Source organism: Triturus cristatus, chromosome 12, assembly GCF_964204655.1.
Source record: "Triturus cristatus chromosome 12, aTriCri1.1, whole genome shotgun sequence".
NCBI lineage: Eukaryota > Metazoa > Chordata > Amphibia > Caudata > Salamandridae > Triturus > Triturus cristatus.
Window position 1 is genome coordinate 36,527,968 of NC_140595.1, and position 20,145 is coordinate 36,548,112.

Here is a 20,145-nt window from a genome sequence, read left to right on the forward strand (position 1 = left end):
CGGCAACGAAATGGATTTTTTCCCGCTGGCGCAAAGAACTCTGTTTACTATTCATAAGAGTCGATTCCTCCTTGGTGTTTTTGACTGTTCAATCTCTGTGATGTATGGAAGGCGAATGTGTAACTGGGAACATACTGTGGGCCTGCTCCGCACAATTATGCGGAAATCAATACGGTGCAGCTGTGGAGAAAACCGAATGATCAAATACATTTTTCATTTCCTGTTCTAGAAAGGTGCTGGTTCAAAGCCAGCAGAAATCTTAAAACAGCAGCCACGCGCTGCGGCACGCGGCTGTGACGCACTGGCCGGAAGTGGTGCATTTGTGCGTAAAGGGATGCTGTCGTTAATCTCTCCTCCCTCATTGTATTCCTAAAGCGGGTTCTTGCTAGTAGTACCTCGAGGCGCTCTACCTCGAAGCTTGAGGTACATGGATGGTTAATGCAGCGTAAATGTAGCGAGACGTGTTGTTTGAAGAATACTGGGGCATTGTCAGGGCCACGGGAATTATGCGGCAGGAGAGAGCCAAATTATGCGGCAGGGTTAAGTAAATTATGTGCCAAGAAAAGCCAAATTATGCGGCGTAATTTGGCACATTTTTTATTTACACTTGTTAACACTGTCTGGGCATTGGGTGCACCTCAATCATAAATATGGCAATAAGCTTCAGAAAGGTGACCAGTACACCTTTTCAAAAGGCCTTCCACTTCCCGGCAACATGTGCGCTGCGATTTTAGTGACTTTCCAACCGTTTGAGCTAGAAGCAAACTTCTTATATGTTAAAATCTGCAGATTATGCAGCAGATGATGGGTTGTGTGACAAATTTGCCACATCTATAATTATGCTAAAATCACCACAGCCGCACAATCTCATAATGGTGGGGGGGGGGGGGGGGGGGGGGCGGCGGTCTACCCATGATGTGGAGCAAACATTTAATGCAGGTGCTTGGGCTAGCAGGCAAGGTTACGGTGGCCACGTGGAGGCTGGATGTGTTTGAATTAAGGAATATACAAAAAACCATGCACCGGACTCCTTTTTGCGTCAGTGTGTTGAAATGCCCAAACTGCTGGACAATAATGACACAGATTGTATTTCATACTTCACAGAGTCACATCATATACAATTCCCTGCCACATAATTTAGGCAATGTGCCACACAATTTGGTGCTACACTGCCACATAATTCCAAGGGAATAATACTATAACAGTCACAATCCATTACTTAAATAATCAGTCAAAATAGGTTATTCCTCTCTCCCCTTACCTTTGTTGTCAGTATAAGTCTAAGAAAGTAAAACTGGTTTAAAATCAAACCCTACAAATAGAGAAGTGCAAGTACTCAGTGCACAGTGGCGCCTGGAGATCTCTGCTGCTGCTAGCCACCAAGAATGGACATGCCACTGACACAGAAGAAGGACTACTGTGACGAGCACGTACTGTGAGTAGCCCAACGCACCAAACACCAGTGGTGACATCAATACCAGAAACCGTCTTGGATACGATTGCTAAAGTTAGATCAATTAATGAGCCTGTGCCTACTACAGGAAGTGGACAAAGTTTAACAAAGTATTAGCAGACAGGAGAAGGTACACAGTCTCACACTGTACTACAAGTCTCAGAGATCCCACAGTGACCTCATCGTTCACTGCACTCCACTTAAGGCTCTCCACCCAGAGACCTCCAGAAGACAGACCCTCAAGTTTCGAAGGACGCGATGACCTCCGTCAACACAACTCAGGCTAACTGACTGATCCTAACTTACCTACCTCAGGCTAGACCTGAAATCCTACTCACACCCACTGACGACTCATGCCATGCACACCAAAGGCTTCCGTACGGTGCTAAGCGCACATTGCTCAAAAGCAAAGCAAACCATGCTAGAAATCACACAAAGAGCAAGTCAGCACCCCAAAGCAATGGTCTCCGCTCCCACCAGCTGGATGAATCCAAGGGCGATGAAGCCGCCAGGTGATTTTGGAACAAACCGTCTGTACTCAGGACCCCCTATCCATGGTCGAACAACAAAGGGGTACCCTCACACCTCCTTACATGGGGAATTTCATACATATCCTTGGTCTTCAATCCTTCGCAAAATAAATGAAAGATGAGTTGCGGTCCAGCTCAAAGAGCGCATCAAAAACTGCAAACTCCTGTTGACTTTCCATAGAGGTTTTGTCAGTATGGCCGACGACTCTGACTTCCAGTTCTTTAAGGGAAAGCGCACCTTCTGGTACCCAATAACCAATCATACATCAACCTCTTTCGTCTTTAGAGGGCAGGGTTCCAAAGACACTGTTCGGAACTGGTTCCGGTCCTACCTCACCTTTCAACAGGTGAACATTGATAGATCCACTTGAAACGTCCCCGCACCTCGCCTTCTGACCTGCCTCAAGGCTCTATACTGGACCTAGTTCTGTTCTATGTCTACGTTAGATTTTTAAGAGGAGTACTGAAAAACTGCGCCTCTTTTTACCACTGTGTGATGACACCCCACATATTCACATTTATCAGAAAATTGTTTATCCGAAACTGAAACTTGGATCACAAATATGAAACTAAAGCTCAGCTCAAAGATAAACAGAGTTCTTTGATCTGTGACTGAAAAATAATTGCATCTGGCGAATGGCTGGACTGCGCTTCTGAACAAAACGGCATTAGACCTAAAAAAACCACCTCTTAGGCAAAAACCAAGGCGGCCATTCTGCACTTTTAGACACCCGCGAAGAGGCAACCGCGAAAAACAAAATGGCCGGCGCAGAAAGCAAACCAGCAGACGTTTCCAAACGCGATCCGATCTGAAGAACTTGCTTTACTCATGGTCTCCCCTAAAAATATAGTTTTTTTTAACACCTATTATATAAAAAATATCAACTGAGAAAAATATTAATTGCCGAAGGTATACTTTTTTTTTAAAGAAAAGAAAAAAGAAAAACAGTAATTTAACTAGAAAAGTCAATGAGGGGAAAACATGTTTCCTTAATCGTAATGTATTTGAGCAGTGGTGTTAGTAACTAATTTATTGATATGCGTGTCCATTTATGGAATAGTGGGGGGCACTTCTCTGTGGGTCTAGTAATAATATCGACGTGGCGGGGCCCGCGCACCTCAAATATAGGGGTCCAAGGCTATCTCTGAGGGGAGGGAAGGAGGGCAGCCCAGGTTGATTGCCGCTGGACCCGCACTATTTGGGGTCACAGGTTCCTATTAAAATACATTTAAATCCTGGAAAAGTGACCCACAGTTTGGGATGTAGCTTACAGGGCCGTGCTACTTTGTGGAGGCAAGTGCTGTATTTTCTCTCACCTTATTGAAAGTGTTTTCCTAAGAACAGGCGCTCCTTGGATTAAAGGCCATAGGGGCCCCCAAATGTTGTTCCCTGGGCCTCACAAAGGCTTTGACAGCCCTGCTGGGAGACAGGACAACCGGTCCAGGCACAGTTTGCCAAAAGGATAAACGTGAGAGCGGATCTGAGGTCTGAACACATAAGTAGGGAAACCCAGGAGCCTGGGGGCGGTGTGAGGACAGGTGGGGGAAGAGGGCTGCAGTGAATCCGAGCACTGCAAGGCCAGCCTCATTACACCCCCAATCAAACACTGCAGCTTGGGCTCGCGTCACCGGCCGAGTATGGCCAATTAAATATTCAGAAGCGGAGGCCTCCCTCTGTGAAGAGGGATCTACCCCGGTCACTCAGTCAGACCCCGGCTCCGGTGAGTGACAGGTCCGACACCACCTCCGGAGTGACTTCCGGGAACAGGGTCAGAACTTCCTCGTACATAAAACATGAGCCATTTTATTAATTTTACATCATAGCGAAAATATTCATCCGCTTGTGAGTGACGTGTGTGAGGAGGACCAGGGATGCCGCGGCACGTGTCCTGGGGTCTGGGGGACGGACTGAAGGAGCGCGTGAAATGAGAGAGAAAAGGGTTAGAGCAGGAAACAGGGGATGGGGGAGGGGCGTGAGTGATAGGAGAAAGAGTGTTTGACATTATGGCACTATTATGTTCGGGCATTGACGATAGATAAATAGATAGATAGATAGATAGATAGATAGATAGATAGATAGATAGATAGATAGATAGATAGATAGATATGGGGCGGCCACGGTGGGAAAGACACAATTAGAACAATAGGGGCAGGGGGCGTGGCTTGGCGCCCGAAGGAGATGGCGGCGTTCGGCTAGGAGCTCCGTCCACACCAGGGTCTACCGGCGGTTCGCGCCTCATTTTCCACCAACAAAGGGCAGTCTTCCCTGTCGGAACATGCCAGGATCATTTTTAATCCTTTTTTGGCGCTGAGGCACAGTTATTTCAGGACTTACAGCCCATTTTATTTTCGGTCGCGGCTCGTTATCGGCCGCGGCCGCCATCTTGTTAACTCTCGCCCGTGATCGCCTCAGCAGCGCGCCTTATCGCGCATGGATCCCCTGGACGCCTCACGCTTATACTACTGTCCCCAGCACCTCCTGAAGCACAGATGTGGATAATCTGCACTCTAAGGTGACTTTTTTTCTTCTCTCTTCAACTATGATTATTCCCGTTGCCTTTTTCAGCTGACTGGAATTTTCAATTTTCCTCATATATGGCGGCCATCTTTATGACTCTAGCCTCCAACATTTTTGACTCCAATTCTGCGGCCTGGCATTTCCCTTCTTTTTTTAATTTGCTCCCTGGTCCTTTTTCAGCTGGGCAGTAAGATATTTCTTTCTTCTTTTTGACCTCACGTTCCATTAGTGTGCTGATGGCGCATTGCTCCAGTCAAGTCCAAAAACGTAGTTATATTAAGAATTCCAAATTATTCACAGCATTGGCTCATCTGGAAGCTTCTCAGTCTTTATCTTCAACCGAGATGACATCAACTGCGGACATCTCCTCACAGCCTTTGGCAAAAGTGAACACTAAGAGGTTAAAGAAAGACCCGCCTTCGCCTCCTAAGTCCTCCTCGCCCATCTCAATGGAGCTAATCCTCGAAGAGATACGGGCCCTGCGCCCTTACATGGAGGAGACGAATGCTAAATTGCAGATTCTCACTGACAATTGGGCTTCGATGGACGAAAGAGTGTCGTTGGTGGAACGCGACGTTTCCTCTCTTCAGGAATCCGCGTCCAAGATCTCCCACATGCACACACAGATTTCCTCTCTTCAGAAGCAGGTGGAGGACCTTGAAAATCGCAACAGATGCAACAATCTCCGTCTTTATGGCTTGGTGGAGGGTTGTGAGGGAAATGATCCCATCAGTTTTTTCAAGTCCTTTCTCCCGAAGCTTCTTCACCTACCTGAAGACACTTCACTGAATATCCAACGTGCCCACAGGCTTGGTCGAGCTTCCTCCTCTCCTTCCGCGTCAACGAAGCCTAGAGGTGTAATAATGTACTTTCTAGAGTACACAGACTTGCTGAAAGTCCTCTTAGCCGCCAAAGCCTCTCCTCGCCTCACATGGTCAGGCTCCACTTTGTTCTTTGCGCAGGATTATGCCAGGACCACTGCAAACCGTCGCAAGGCCTTCCTAGATATGAGACCTGACCTTCGCTCCATTGGTGCCAGATATGGACTTTTTCATCCTTGTCTGTTTAAGGTCACTCATAATAACAAGACTACGACATATGAGGATCCTGCGCGACTTCGAAGTTTCCTGAACTCCTGCGGTCAACCTGACATGGAGATAGCTGGTCCCTCTTCCCACCCACCATGACTTGTTTTCGTAGTTGCAATTTGACTCTCTAATTTGTTCTGCTTTAATCCCTTCATTTTTTGCAGGTTCTTCAGATTGTATGACTTCTAGTTAAGATTATATTTTTCATTTTTTCGTCTGAAAGTGTTGTTCTGGCCCCTCAGTTGGCCATATGTTTGTTTTTTATCTTCGTTGTATTCGAGTTTCTAACCATGTTCTTTTTCTCCCTTCACAGATCATTGTTTTGCGTTCCGTTGTGTTATCTCTGGTTGGACGTCTCCCTCACCCCGAATGCCTTGCCTCTCCCAGTTGGCCCTACCTCCCTCCCATCATCTCCACGTGTGTTTCCGCTTGTTCCCAGTTCCTGATTGTATTTTTCCCTTGCTACCCCTCGTAAGTACCCTTTATTCCTCATTTATCATGTTTTGCTATGTTCTATACCTTCTTATCTTGCCTCTTCCCTCGTTGCTTTCAGATTTATTGGTGTCGTTACCTTTTCCTTGGCTCTCCTTCACTTCTCTTTCGTCACTCCTTCTTCTCCCCACTGCAAACTGGTTCTCTTGCTCGTATTCATCTCCCTTTACCTATTTGTTTCTCCCTTGGACCTTACTTACCACTATTTTTCAGAATTACTGTATCTTCTTACCATTCTTTCTATTTTCTTGGCTCTCTCCTATTTTTACGGCCTCACTGGTTCCTCTCTCATTTTTTATTCTTTCCTTGTTCCATCACGTCAGCTCTCACCTCATTCTTTTTCTTTCTTGTGCCCTCGCTTGCTCCGAGGCATTTCCTTGTTGTCCTACTCTCCAATTGGCCCACTTTTTGATTAATCCTTAATGTCAGTTCAAATTTTATCCTGGAATGTTAAAGGTCTGCATTCTCCTATCAAGAGACAAAAAGTTCTCTCTCATTTAGCCAAATTAAATGTAGATATTGCCTTCTTACAAGAAACTCATCTGTCTGACGATGAAGCTGCTAAACTTAAGAGAGGTTGGGTGGGTGCTGTATTTTCATCTCCGGGTGATGGTAGAAGAAATGGTGTGGTTGTACTGGTTCGCAAATCTCTTGCTCATTTGCTCTTAGCTTCTGAATCAGACCCTGAAGGTAGATGGTTGTACGTAAAACTCTCCTTAAAAGGCGTCCCTCTCTCCCTTCTTAATATCTACGCCCCTACTGGTGGCGATCAGGCTTTTTGGCGCGCAATGGCCTCCCGTATCACTGAATTTATTGATGATAATTTTATTTTAGCAGGTGATTGTAACCTACCCCTTGATCCTTTTTTAGACAGAAACTCCAAGGCACCTTATATCCCTAATAAATCTCACAAGCTTTTCGCTCAAGCGATATCCCAACATAAACTCATTGATGCCTGGCGTCTCTGCAATCCCACTTCTAAAGAATTCACCTTCTATTCCCCGACTCACCATTCCCAGTCACGTATTGACTATATTTTCCTCTCCCACCACATGTCCCAATCCCTCACCCATGCTGATATAGGCCCCATCTTATTTTCTGATCACGCCCCCGTTTTGATAAACATTGACATCTCACCCAAGTCCACTGGACCAAAGAGGTGGCGCTTCAACAACACCTTACTCCTCGATCCCAAATTCTCCGCCTCCTTTGTAGACTTCACCACAGAATTTTTCACCATTAACGACACACCCACTATGCCTAACCATGTTGTCTGGGACGCCTATAAAGCAGCAGCCAGAGGTTTTATTATCAGCTTTGTAGCTACTAAACGCAAGAATGCTCGTAAACGCACCAGTGACCTCCTTTGTACGATCAAACAGTTAGAGCATTCCTTCTATACATCCCACTCGCAAGAAAGTCTGACTGCTCTCATTGCCGCTAAGATGCATTATAACAAACAATCCACTGAGGATGCTTCATTGTATTTGTTGAAATCCAGTTCTAAATTCTATGGAGGTAAAAATAAGGCGGGGAAGGTCTTAGCCAATTATTTAAAAGTCAAACAAAACAAACTGAATATTGAATCTGTCTACGATGTTAATTCTGTTTTAAAACATACGGATGTTGAGATTTTAGAGCAATTCTCCCAGTTTTATTCCAAACTCTATTCCTCTGAGACGCACCCCACTGCTCATTCTCTTGCTACTTTCTTTGCCACCATCCAACCACCTTCCAATTTCCCTGTTGATTTATCCGCCCTTGAATCACCAATCTCCAGTGATGAATTACTTACAGCACTTCAGTCACTCAAGAAGGACAAGGCCCCTGGGCCAGACGGATTCACAGTTGAATTTTACCTGCATTTCTCCAAATTGTTGTTGCCCAGACTCCACTCCCTTATTGATTCCTTCATATTAAATGGCTCTTCCTCAGGTACATTCTCAGACGCCCACATTTGTATCATACCCAAAGAAGGCAAAGACACCCAGCATTGTAAGAATTACAGACCAATTTCTTTGGTCAACATTGATTATAAACTGTATGCCAAATCTCTCGCCATTAGATTAGACCCCTATCTCCCCGAATTGCTAGGCCCTGAACAATCTGGCTTCGTCAAAGGTCGCTTCATCACAGATAACACCAGACTTTTGTTTAATGTCCTTTCTAAATCTCCACAGTTCCAACATTCCCTAGCAGCCATTGCCCTAGATGCAGAAAAAGCGTTCGATAGGGTTGAGTGGACTTTCCTTTTCTCCGCCCTCAAATGGTTTGGATTTGGCCCATGTTTTATTTCTTTTATCTCCTTCCTTTATTCCATCCCTAGAGCGGCGGTTTGTGCCAACGGTCTAGTTTCCTCTTTTTTCAATCTAGGCAGAGGCGTTCGTCAGGGATGCCCTCTTTCCCCTTTTCTTTTTAACTTGGCCCTGGAACCTTTTCTTTCAAAGCTTCGTCAGAATCCCAGCTTGCATGGTTTCCAAGTCTCCCACACTAACATTAAACTTGCTGCCTACGCAGACGATATTCTATTATTCATGTCTAACCCCGCAACTTCTATTCCCGCATTTCTAGCTGAAGTCCATGACTACTCTCAGATCTCAGGTTATAAGCTAAACAATGACAAGTGTGAGATTTTACCCCTTACTAAGTTCACTTTTAAACCGGACTTTATGGCGTCCAATTTTACTTGGAGCCCCTCACACATCAAATATCTAGGTCTACACATTACTTCCTCCCTCTCTGACACTGTCTCAATGTGCCTCAATAAATGCATCCAGAAATTATCCGACCTCACTTCCAGATGGCACCCATTATACCTCTCCTGGTGGGGCCGTCTTGATACGATTAAAATGATGCTCTCCCCGTTAGTCCTTTACACCATCTCCAACATCCCAATCCCTATCCCTGCTAAGTTCTTTAAGAAAATTAACACTATTCTCTCTTCCTTTCTCTGGTCCGGCAAAAAAGCACGTATGTCCCTGCTCAGATTGCAACTCCCCAAGTCTGAGGGTGGAGTTAACTTTCCGAATTTTCCCGCTTACCACAAGGCATTCCTTCTGCGGCAAGCTTCCCATTGGTTGCAAGACCCTGCTGAGCCGTCCCCCTTATGGGTTATCATTGAACGACTTTCCCTATCCCCCTTCACCTTTGCTGAATACCTCTCATTCTCTCGCAAGCCTCACTTTTCCTCCATTCCTATCCACAAGTTTACAGCCAAGCTGCTTCTTTCCACCTCCCCAGGTCCCCCCTCCTCTGTAACAGAGTTTCTTAACTCCACTATCTGGCACAACAACAGTATAACCGTCAATCGCAAGCCCCTTTACTGGAAAACCTGGAGACAGAGGGGTTTAATCTGGGTATCTCAACTCTTCTCTAATTCTGATTTCTTATCCTTCTCCGTTCTCAGCCAACACTTCCATCTCCCCCGTTCTTTTGCCTGCAAGTATCTTGCGCTTAAAAATGCAGTCATGTCCACTTATGCTCTCCTCTCTAACCCCCTCATGCATCCTCACCCTCCCAATCCTACCTCACAGCTTCATTCCTTTTTGCGTACTCACCCTACAGCCTCCTCATTATACCACTCATTTCATACGATCCTCACACCTAGACCAAAATCCAAAGTTGAGGAACAGTGGGAATCTGACCTTGCCATTTCTTGGCCCACCTCCCTTTGGGATAAATTATGGACCAAACTTCGCAAGACATCTAGAGCTGCATCCCTTACACAAACTCTTTTCTTCATATACAACAGACTTCTCTTTTCTCCCCAGGTGTTGAATAAGAGATTTTCTTCCACACCGGATCTCTGTTGGTCCTGTTCTGCTCCTAAGGCCACTCTGTTTCACATGCTTTTCTCTTGCACTTTCACACAAGATTTCTGGACACTAGTTTGGGCCCAAATCAATGCCATATTTCACACTACATCCCCCTTCTCTTTTGTCAATATCTTTTTAGGAAGCCTTTCTCCTTGTTGGGATGACACTGATCTTAATACGCAAATTGTTGATTTGTTGTTAGCTGTTGCTTTCCAGCAAATCACCGTCAACTGGAAAAACTTTACGAATATTTCTTTTAAAGCATGGTGGTACAATGTTTATTATAATCACAGGCTAGATACTGTTTTTGTGCACCCCCTTAGTTTAGCTGCTAAACGACATGATTTATGGCTTCCTGTAACCTTGTACCTAGATACCTGTGCTAAACGCTCCTCTCATGTATCACCTATTCAGCAAGAGGTCCCTAAGCCTCCCTGAGTGACATTGCTTTTTATTTGCACTATTCTTTGTATATAAGCTACCTTATTGCTCGTTATTACCAGCGCTGTTTTTTTTGTTATTTAGGCTCAAATTTTTGTTATCCTCTGATTAACTCTATATTTTCATTACCATGTTTTACTTTTCTCCTCTATTTGAAGATATGTTTGTATTCTTTCTCATGTATTGACACCTTCACTTATCCAATAAAAATCTTTTGAACTTAAAAAAGAACAATAGGGGCAGTCAGAAACGAGGGACAAAGAAAGTAACAGCCAAAGAGTGGCTGAGAGAGAAGGGGAGAGAGAGAGAAAGAGGATACAGAGTGGAAAAGAAGAGAGGGGAGAAGAGAGATAGATATTTAGTTTTCTTTTTTTATTTTACAGAGTTTTATATAGCGCAAACTTGACCTGAAGGTATCGGGTATCAGAGCGCTTTACATAGCATCAGTTGCGTTACATGAAGACACATTCATTTACGGGGAGATTAAGTGATTTACCCAGAATCACAGCATGTTCAGTGTCATTGCTGAGACTTGAACCCAGTTCCCCAGATTCGAGGTCGACCGCCCTAGCCCTTAGACCAACTATTCTCCCCTGGAGATGGAGAGAGAGAAACAAGGGAGGGAGACCGCGAGAAAGAGAGGCAAAGCAAAGAGTATGGATAATGAAGAGAATGAGAGAGAGAGGGAAATAAAGGAGGGAGAGGAAGATAGAGTGAGAGAAAAAAATCAAGAACCAGGGAAAGAAAAACACATAAATGCTGTCGGTTTATCCGTGAAAGGCAAACAGTGTGACCTTGGGCCAAGGCATAGTTAATGCGGCCTCCTTGTCCCGCTCTGCTGCTTCACTGTCCGAGATCCTTATGGCCTTTATAGAGCGATGAAATGTCAGAGTTTTAAGCCTGGGCAAAGCACTACGCTACGCTCGCATAGTTTGCGAAATTTGCGCTACTTTGCACTACGCAAATTGCACGTAGCACAGTGCAAACACGCGTAGCGTAGCGTTGCGTAGTGTAGCGGTCATTTTTTGCTTGCTCGTGGTCCTCAACGTCAAGTTGGCGACCGCGAGCAAGCAAAATGACATCCCGGCAAGACTTTTTCCTCGTTCGCGATCAGCAACATCAAGTTGGCGATCGCGAGCGTGGAAAATAAAACCTCCCGGCAAGATTCTCAACGCGGGGAGGTCAGGTTTCTAATTGCGAGTGGTCGCGAATGCTCGCGACCGCTCGTGATGAGAAACTACCAGTCCGCGTTGAAAAAGCTGCCGCTCGAGTAAAAATCTACTTGAGCGGCAGAAAACTACAGCTCGCACTGTGCCAGATGCCGTTTTCAATGATTGCACAGTGCCGGATGCTTGTCCGCACTGTGCAATCATTGAAAACGGCATCTTGCACAGTGCGAACAGGGTACTATGCAGTTCGCGAAGTGCTACGCGTAGCTCGCGTAGTGCGAAGTGCACTTTGCGTAGCTACGCGTAGCGCTACTTCGCGAACTACGCCCAGGGTTACAGAGTTTGAGGACTGACCAAAAACCCACTAAAGCTGCTATAATCCGAATAAAAGAGCTTTATGGGCACACGTGTAGGTAAGAAAACTCTGAGTCTTGTTCCTGAACATCAACACCACTTAAAGAGGCAGCAATTATAACAGAACAGTGCCTGAAAATGAGAAATAAAACTCCATCTTCGAGCAATGTCCTGTGACAGACAGGCCCATGGCAGAGAAATGCAAGCGTGCTACCCTTAAAAATTAAAAACAGCGCTGTCACTCAGAGACATAGCGCTGCCTGCCATGCCACACGAAGTGTGAAAGCAAATTGACCAATGTGAAACCAGAAAACATAAGACCTGCCCCCAACATCGCCACACGATCTCGCACTCAGTGTGATTTTGTGCACATTCATTTTGTCACTCTTCCACAGTCCTTAGATTGCACTGCTAATTGGGGCACAAGTCCTAAAAAAAAAAGTGGGGGGACTCTCCAAGTTAGGTAGTATCAGAGGAAGTGACATCACGGCATGTGGCATTACAGGAAGTGACATCACTGCATGTGACAGGTTCCTTTACCCAAGGATTGATATACTAACTCTGCTGCCAGCCTAACCATGTGTAATATTCCATGTGCAGCACATTTCAAAGTAGATGTGATTACTTTAGCTGCCTGGTGGTTATCACATTTGATGGAAAGATCTGTTTTTGTCTAGCCCTGGTTTTGACTTAAAGTAGCATACCGGGTTAATGCACCTCCTGCAAAGCACATCATGTAACATGCAGATGGCAGATTTTATTTTATGTAGATGGGTAAGTAAGTGGATTACTGCTTTGAACACAGAGATCCTTTTGTTACACACAGTGGCATGGTAATCCTAGTATAGCAGAGTGAGCTCTGAAGGATGATATGTGACTCCTACACCCAGTAACCCTCACTGTCTTGTGTAACACATCCTGTGCAATGATTTACAAACTTGTGTGATTTATTGTCAATATAATGTGTATGTTTGCTGTAATGTGATCTGACACCCTATATTGGGATGAATAGTGCGGTAAAACAAATACAAATTACTGGTATTTAAATTATTTTGCACGGGGACAGAGTAACACACCTGACGTTCTTACAGTGCATGAATATCTATTATATATGGGGGTCCCAACAAAGTCAAAATCGTGCCTCTATTATGCCCGTCTGCACGTTGCTGCTTGGAAGGAAACCAGATAACGGGCGGGACGAGTTCAGCATATTTTAGAATGGGGCTCAACTATATGGCAGGGTGGACGGCGTCCACCCTGTGAAAAGAGTGGGTGGACGTTGTCCACCCGTGTGTACCCCGACTCGAGCCCTGCTGCTAACGGGTCAACAAGTAAACGATGTGGCAAAATAAAACAATAATTTCACTTTTATTCTGTTGCCACTGGCTCCCCGTGTGCACTAAACTGATTGTAATAAATGCTTTTAAACGGCATGATCAGTGAAACACAACATAGCCGGGGGACGTCTTGGGCAGTCAGCGGGGGCTAAGTTCCTTTTGAGTACCCTTGGCCCCAGACCTGAAGTATGGGACGGTGACAAGAACTGAGACTGGAACATTTATGCCGATTCAACGGTAGAAGCCAGGCTGAATGTTTGATATTATGTACACCAAAACTTTATTGCATAAAAAGCCCACCCACCCTAAAATGCGATATTTATTTATAAATCCCTTATGAATGTTATAGATGACGGGGACTCGCAAACATTTCCTCAAGGGCCAAGAAGTTTGGTTGATGATGTGACGAGGGCCGCACTGATGCCGGCAGGGTGGTGGTCAAGGGATTGGGGTGGGGTGGAGTTAAGGTGGCTGTAGGGAAAGCGAAGCATGTACGTCTAGTGGCTGAATTGCATTGCACAAAGTGGAACCAGAAAACCTGGGATCTATCTTAGCTTTCCCGCTTCACCAAATGGTGTCACCCTAGGCAATTGTTTTACTTAATTTCCCCTCCTTTTTCTTCATTATCACATATAAGAGCACCTCAAAATACATGACTTCAGGATGTGCGCTGTAAAAAACCTTTTCCTGTGTTAGATTTAATAAGCTATAATGTTGTTCATGTATAATAGCAACCCAGGCCACCCGAAGGGTGCCCATAACAAAGGATTTGCCTCTTAGTTCACTACGGGCATTGAGATCAGGATGAGGTGGGAACAATAAATGTTTCTAAGTTCCTGTGTGAAAACCATCACTTTTAAAAAAAATACTTCTCAATGCAATGATATAATCTGTTCTACTAATTTACGAATGTGAAACGGTCCCGCATGTCAATAAAATACACTTTTTGAATTTTGAAGAATTTTTCATATTTGTGCACGTTTGATGCAAGATGTCTTTAAAAATGAAGGTTTCGCTAAAGTTAAGCAGCGCTGGTCACCTTTGTTACTTCCTTTCTTTAACCACAATTAAATAATTGATTGTACATTTATAGAACATATTTTAATGTAAATGCTGAGTGCAGTGAACAGCTGCCAGTGCTGCTTTTGACAAGGCGGCCGCACATAAAGGTCAGGAGGGCCGCATGTGGCCCCCGGGCCGTACTTTGAGCATCACTGGTCTAGAGGGAAGTATGAAGAGTTTGTCTCCCACCACCAAAAAGTATGTTTCCGAAGCTCATGGCAAATAAGTATGACAAGGGTGAAGGGCAATTATCTCGCTGTTAATGCCCTCCAATTAGAGCCCTCACTCTGTGCTTTCTAAAATGATTAATGCAGGTGCAGCATGCTCTAATACTTGTTAACTAGTCATAGAAAGATGAGCTATAGAGCTGAGCCTGAAAATGTCCCAGCCTGTCTCAGAATGTTAAAATCAGTAAATGCACACATTGTTTTTCAAACACAAACATCAGTTCAATGTTAGTGATGCGCTCCATCAACGCCGAGGAATAAAAGTTGCCAAAGTACAAAAAGTAGCTATAATAGTCAATACTTTATAAAGTTGTTATGCTTTTTTTATTCAAATCTGGGGTGGGAGGGGTTTAAAGGAGGAAAAAGCTGTGATCAAACCTTTGATGTCTCTAAGATATGATTAAATATTATCTATTAGATGGAAGATAATACTACATAATACCACTATTCATTTCCACTGTACCCAGCCTTTAATGTGAAGAAAGCTTTTAGCCTAATCTCGCAGAAGAGTTTTTTTTCCTTCTCCCTTTAGAAACCAGAAACATTAAAATATCAGTATGATGAAATTACAGGACCGGTGACGAATATCTGGGGGTCCTATAAGAAAAGTGGCGTCACACATCAACCATACACATTGGTCATTTTCAGTCTGGGATTGGCATTGAAGGCATGGAATGACCTACTGCTATCAATAGGCATAGAGCGGGCCTTGGGCCCGCCCCTTTCAACCACTGGCGTTCTTCAGCCAGTTTCAGCCATTGGCTGGAGAATTTATCATCCATGTCTTGGCTCAGGTCATTGGAGAATCCATCTCTCACCTAATGCGATCACTGTTTGAGTGTATGCTTCCACCCCACACCAGTGTTGTATTGAACTGCATAATAAAATATTTTGTAACCATCTGTCCACCTCTGCTGGCGCCCTCCTGTGGGCTTCATTTAATGCGTTCACGGTGCTAATGAACCCTTCCTTGAAGATCTTGCGGCAAATGCTACTTCCTAACAATACACACCTTGTGCATTCTCAGCAGGCATAAGCCATTTCTGCATGTGACAAAATCGACAGATCAAGTCTTTTTTAATCTAAATGCAGAATTTTACAAAGACAGAAACCATTTAACTCAGGAAACGTTTTGAAAATGGGACGCACACATTTTCAGAGAATGAATTTACAGCTTCAGAATCATCCCTGGCACACTGTGCGGATGGATGTCTTGACATCACAGCACACACCCAACAATGATGCCTAGGGTGATCAAAAATGCTTTTTGGACATTAGTAGTTTTGCAATTTTAGCAACCGATGGCAAAGGCAAAATTAGTTAGTGTAGGCACATTAAATGCATTATGCAGCTAAAGGTATGATACACAAATGTTAGCAGAGAAATATAAATGTCTGTATTTGTTAAATTTGTAAACTATTGGGAACTACATCCAATATATAACAAAAATAAACAATTTACAACATCTACAGTTCAAAAAAGGACTCAATTTAGGAAGAGAACAAACAGTAAAGTCAGTCAGTCCAGTACTCCTAGGTATTGCTCTTACTTCAGATGAACTTTAAGTTCCACTCATACCTACAACGCATGCCCTGAATCTGCCCAACCAATCATTCTCCTGGCACCAGGCTTCGGAACCGAAAGTCACCAGAGGGTGTGGCCCGGCTCTTTCTTACCCGGAGCAATCTGAATCCGAGTCATCATACCCAGAGCCTGGTCCAGTTTCTTCTATGGTGAAGACCACCCTCGAACCTTGCTCCGTGTCCGCCGCTTTCCCATATTCATTGGCCGCCGCCTGGCGGTGCATCAGGGGTGGGAGCTGCGGGGCCCCCGAGAACCGCCTCTTGATGGCGCTGAGGGGAGGCATTAAGCAGGAGGTGTTGAGTTCGAAGGATTCTCGTGACCTCTGGAAGAGAAAAGAAGATATATGTTGCTGTTGACCAATCACTGAACAGTAATACGCGAAACGTTTCAAAGTGGAAGGACAACCTGAATCGACCAGAAACGGTTTCAATTATGCGCAGTCTTACGCATCTTAGAGTGTTTTGTCTATTTTCGCTCAATTACAGTTCGTCTATTGAATCCTCTTTCATGATGATAACATTGATTGGATGTATAGCTTCTTGGTGACTTTATTTATTTATTTTAATTAGTCGACAATCATTCAGAATGTACTTTTGAGATCTTTCAAGTTAATTGTCCTATCCACCGAGAGTGGTGTGCCTTATCCAAAAAAACATTGGCTAACGCATCCTAGTAAAAGTAAAGAATGGGCCTTTGGCGTTGTTTCATCATAGACTATTTACAAATCAAATTATTTAACTAACAAATTTCAGCCCAGAGGGTAATACTCTGCAAATTAAAAATCAATACATCCATCACTAACAATAGAGCCCAAATCAAGCACAAAGTTGTGACCTCTCTCAGTATATCACTATCTCTTTCAGGAGGTGTCTTGAAATGTTTCAACTCTCTTTGAAATTGACATCTTCATCAGGAATGATTTGGTTTGTACTTTGCTCTCATGAAAGGCATTTTTTTGCAGGACGCACCATTCTGACCACAGGACATGCTTACAATAACGGACCGCAAGAATTAGGACAGTTTTTAATGCACATACATGGACTGCCTTCTTTAGAAAGTGAAGTTGTGAAAGTGTGATGGAAACCATAGAACAGAATTCAATGTCGCGTAAGCAAAGGGCACCATTTAATCTTTGTCAGTGTGCTTTCCGATGAGCTCAGCTTCACAAAGCCAGGCACTGTTCCCTAATTGTTCATTAAATATTTTCATCTGATAATGAAAAGGTTCGCATCACTTACCCATGATAATAATTTTACTAATGCATTACGGTAAAATGAATTACATTGACAAAGGAGTTTGAAGTTGACTACTCTACAATTTTACAAAGTTGCAAAGTTTGTCCAATAGGCACAACCTTGCTGCAAAAACAAACTTCCAGCCATTTATCTATACATTTTCCAATTAAAGGTGTGATTTGCAATGGTTTTTCCCCATAACCCTATTGTTTGAAAGGATATCACATGCTTGTCTTTATAAACGTCAATAACTTTAAAAAATTTGGATGTTGCAAGTTGTTATAAGCGAACTGCACTAGCTTTGCACACACGCATTTATGGTCAAGCACTTCCTATTAACCTGTCCCCAATGTTCACTTTACCACGTTCGTCTTCTTTTTCACATATAATGCACTGTATCTCTCCACAAAACGTACCAAGAGCCAGGTACGACTGGACCTAGTAGGTAAAACCTATGGTTAGGGACCCTTGATGAAAGTGTGACTAGAGGGCCAACCTACCTCCGCTCCCCGTGGGGCCTATATCAGTACCTCTGATTACGCAAGTATTCACTGCCTCTGCATAACCTAAATAATTTTATAGTGCATGCCCGATTTATTGTTTTAAGATACACGGTGAAAGGGTAGCACTAGAAAAGCAATCCTGCCTGATGAAGGCCTCAGACCGTGTTCGGACAGTAGAATAGGCAGAAACATGTAGGCACCATAAGGGTCATAGGAGAATTAAAATCCCAATTGCCTCATAATAAAGTCTTTTTTAAGCTTTCCAATTCACCTCACTAATAAAGGGAATCCTTGGGAGTGGATGAGGAATTTTTAATGTTAGCTCCCCTAACTTTCCATATACAAAGAGCTCCCTGGAATATGGTCGAGCCCACTCTGAACGTTAGGAGTCAATGTGAACCCGTTGATGAAGCTACTAAGGTGAGTGAGGGCTGTAAATAAAAAATGATTATTTTTCCTTTTTCCCGCTTTCCTGTGAAGTGGCGTATAGTCGCAGCACACACTTCACCACATCTTCTCTCGTGTGACAGAAGGGTACTGTGTGTTTTGAATTGAATGATCCGAGGAGAACATATCCCCCATATCCTTTGTCTCACAGAAATGCCCCCAGACCTTGACACCGTAGTTTAAAGGATCTTTCCACCATCCACATACAATACATATTTGCTGTGAGCTGAGATTAGCCATACTGAGATAGGTGCAAGTGTGGGTCAGAGGTTATTGTAAAGAGAAACATATCCTCCAATAATATTAGCATAGAATTTAACTACTAAATGATTACATAGTATAAACTAGAATCCAACCTACGAAAGGAGAATGATTGTGCACCGCTGGGCAGGGTGAGGAGCCAACGTTAGGACCCCAGACGCCGACTCTTACACCTGTACCTTTCACTAACACCAAATCCACAATAATAATTCTCTCAGGCACCTGGAGGTGATTTAGTTTGCATAGGAGCTATACACAACATTCTCTTATTTACTTAGAGGTACATCCTTCAACATAACAAATGCAAAAGGGCCTTATGTATATGAAATAAGCATATTTTACTTATACGGTATGGTACCACAGTAACACTGTCTAATATAAATACCATGCCCTAAGTATCTTGAACAAAATGATCACTTAGATGGCATTAAAAGTAGAACATCTACACTTAATAGGGGATATATTTGTAGATTATATTGTTTTTAGGTCGAGCCTAGCAGCAGTGCGCATGCACTGCTCGCTCTGCGAGGCATGCTGTATTAGAGTTTGCACTGGAAGCCCTGCCCACTCTCCGCCCATATTTGTCATTGGCTTGTGACATTGTCCTTCAAAAATGCTGGCTTCTGATTCGTACATAGGCATGTTATTCCCACCCCGGTACCGCCTTGTCTGCATTTGTTAACGTCCATAACGACCGGACCTTTTACTTGGCTCGGTATACTCTCTCTGTTATTTAGTAGGTGAGCACTATTTTCTTTAGTGGTCTTTCCTTATGCGATCGTGCTCCGCTTTCACTTTTGCGGCCGCGCTTCTTTATTTAATTAATTTGCAGCACCGACCGCATCAGTTCAGTGTAGCACGTGCAGACAAGCATTTGCAATGCAACAGGCCTCACATTTATGCGAGTTCAAGCTATTGGCATTGTAAATGACAATGCCTTTTCTTTTTTTTTAAACATAAATAAAACACATTGTCATTTACAATGTCAATAGCTTAAACTCGCGTAAATGTGAGACCTATTGCATTGCAAATGCTTGTTATTGGATAGTAAATGGCTGTAGCTCTCAGTTGAGGGAGGGCACTCCCCAGATTCCCAGTCGAAAGCATCAGATGAACGGGAGTCCGATGGGGCCTCGACTTGTTTCAGTCATGTGATGTTTTCCCTCATCCCGCGATTGGTATGTTTAGACATCTGAAGATGTTGGATTGTCCATTCTTTGGGTCTGGATAACAGACCTCCTGGTGCCCAGAGTTGTATGAGGCAGGGAGACTGTGAAGACTCAAAGCATCATTCCTTGAGAAAGATGAACATTGGCTCTGATGTTTGCCAGACTCTGTCTCTAAGGGACTAGAGCCCTGATTGGTGGATGTGAAGCAGGTGGTCAGTCTTCTTTTCAGCATTCTAAGACAAAATGATGTCAGCACCAGCCCGAGGGAGGTAAATATCAAAGGATACACAGTGGCCCCAGAGTTATCTAAGCAGCATAAACACCGCTTCAAGAGAAAAGAAATGTGCGTCAGTTATGAAAAAAATGACAAAACCTGGAAAAATTTCCAAAGACCTGCAGAAAGTTTGAGATACGATGTATTGCTCAGTGGAAATTTGATTAGTCTACTGTTCTTACTGCC

At 43.9% G+C, this 20,145-nt stretch overlaps 1 protein-coding gene and 1 long non-coding RNA gene across 5 annotated transcripts in view; one reads left to right on the plus strand and one right to left on the minus strand.

Annotated features, from left to right (window-relative positions):
* Window positions 1-20,145, minus strand: part of PDE4C (phosphodiesterase 4C) — an 895,999-nt gene that overhangs the window by 605,980 nt on the left and 269,874 nt on the right. For all 4 annotated transcript variants that reach the window (XM_085638143.1, XM_085638146.1, XM_085638144.1 and 1 more), the window contains one exon: window positions 16,163-16,392. In XM_085638143.1, the coding sequence (XP_085494269.1) occupies window positions 16,163-16,392 (230 nt within the window). The remainder of the gene's footprint in view (window positions 1-16,162; window positions 16,393-20,145) is intronic.
* LOC146772335 (uncharacterized) overlaps window positions 1-20,145 on the plus strand; it is a 544,470-nt gene that overhangs the window by 425,571 nt on the left and 98,754 nt on the right. Inside the window, exon 3 of the long non-coding RNA XR_014972127.1 lies at window positions 5,903-6,060. This is a non-coding gene — a long non-coding RNA (uncharacterized LOC146772335). The remainder of the gene's footprint in view (window positions 1-5,902; window positions 6,061-20,145) is intronic.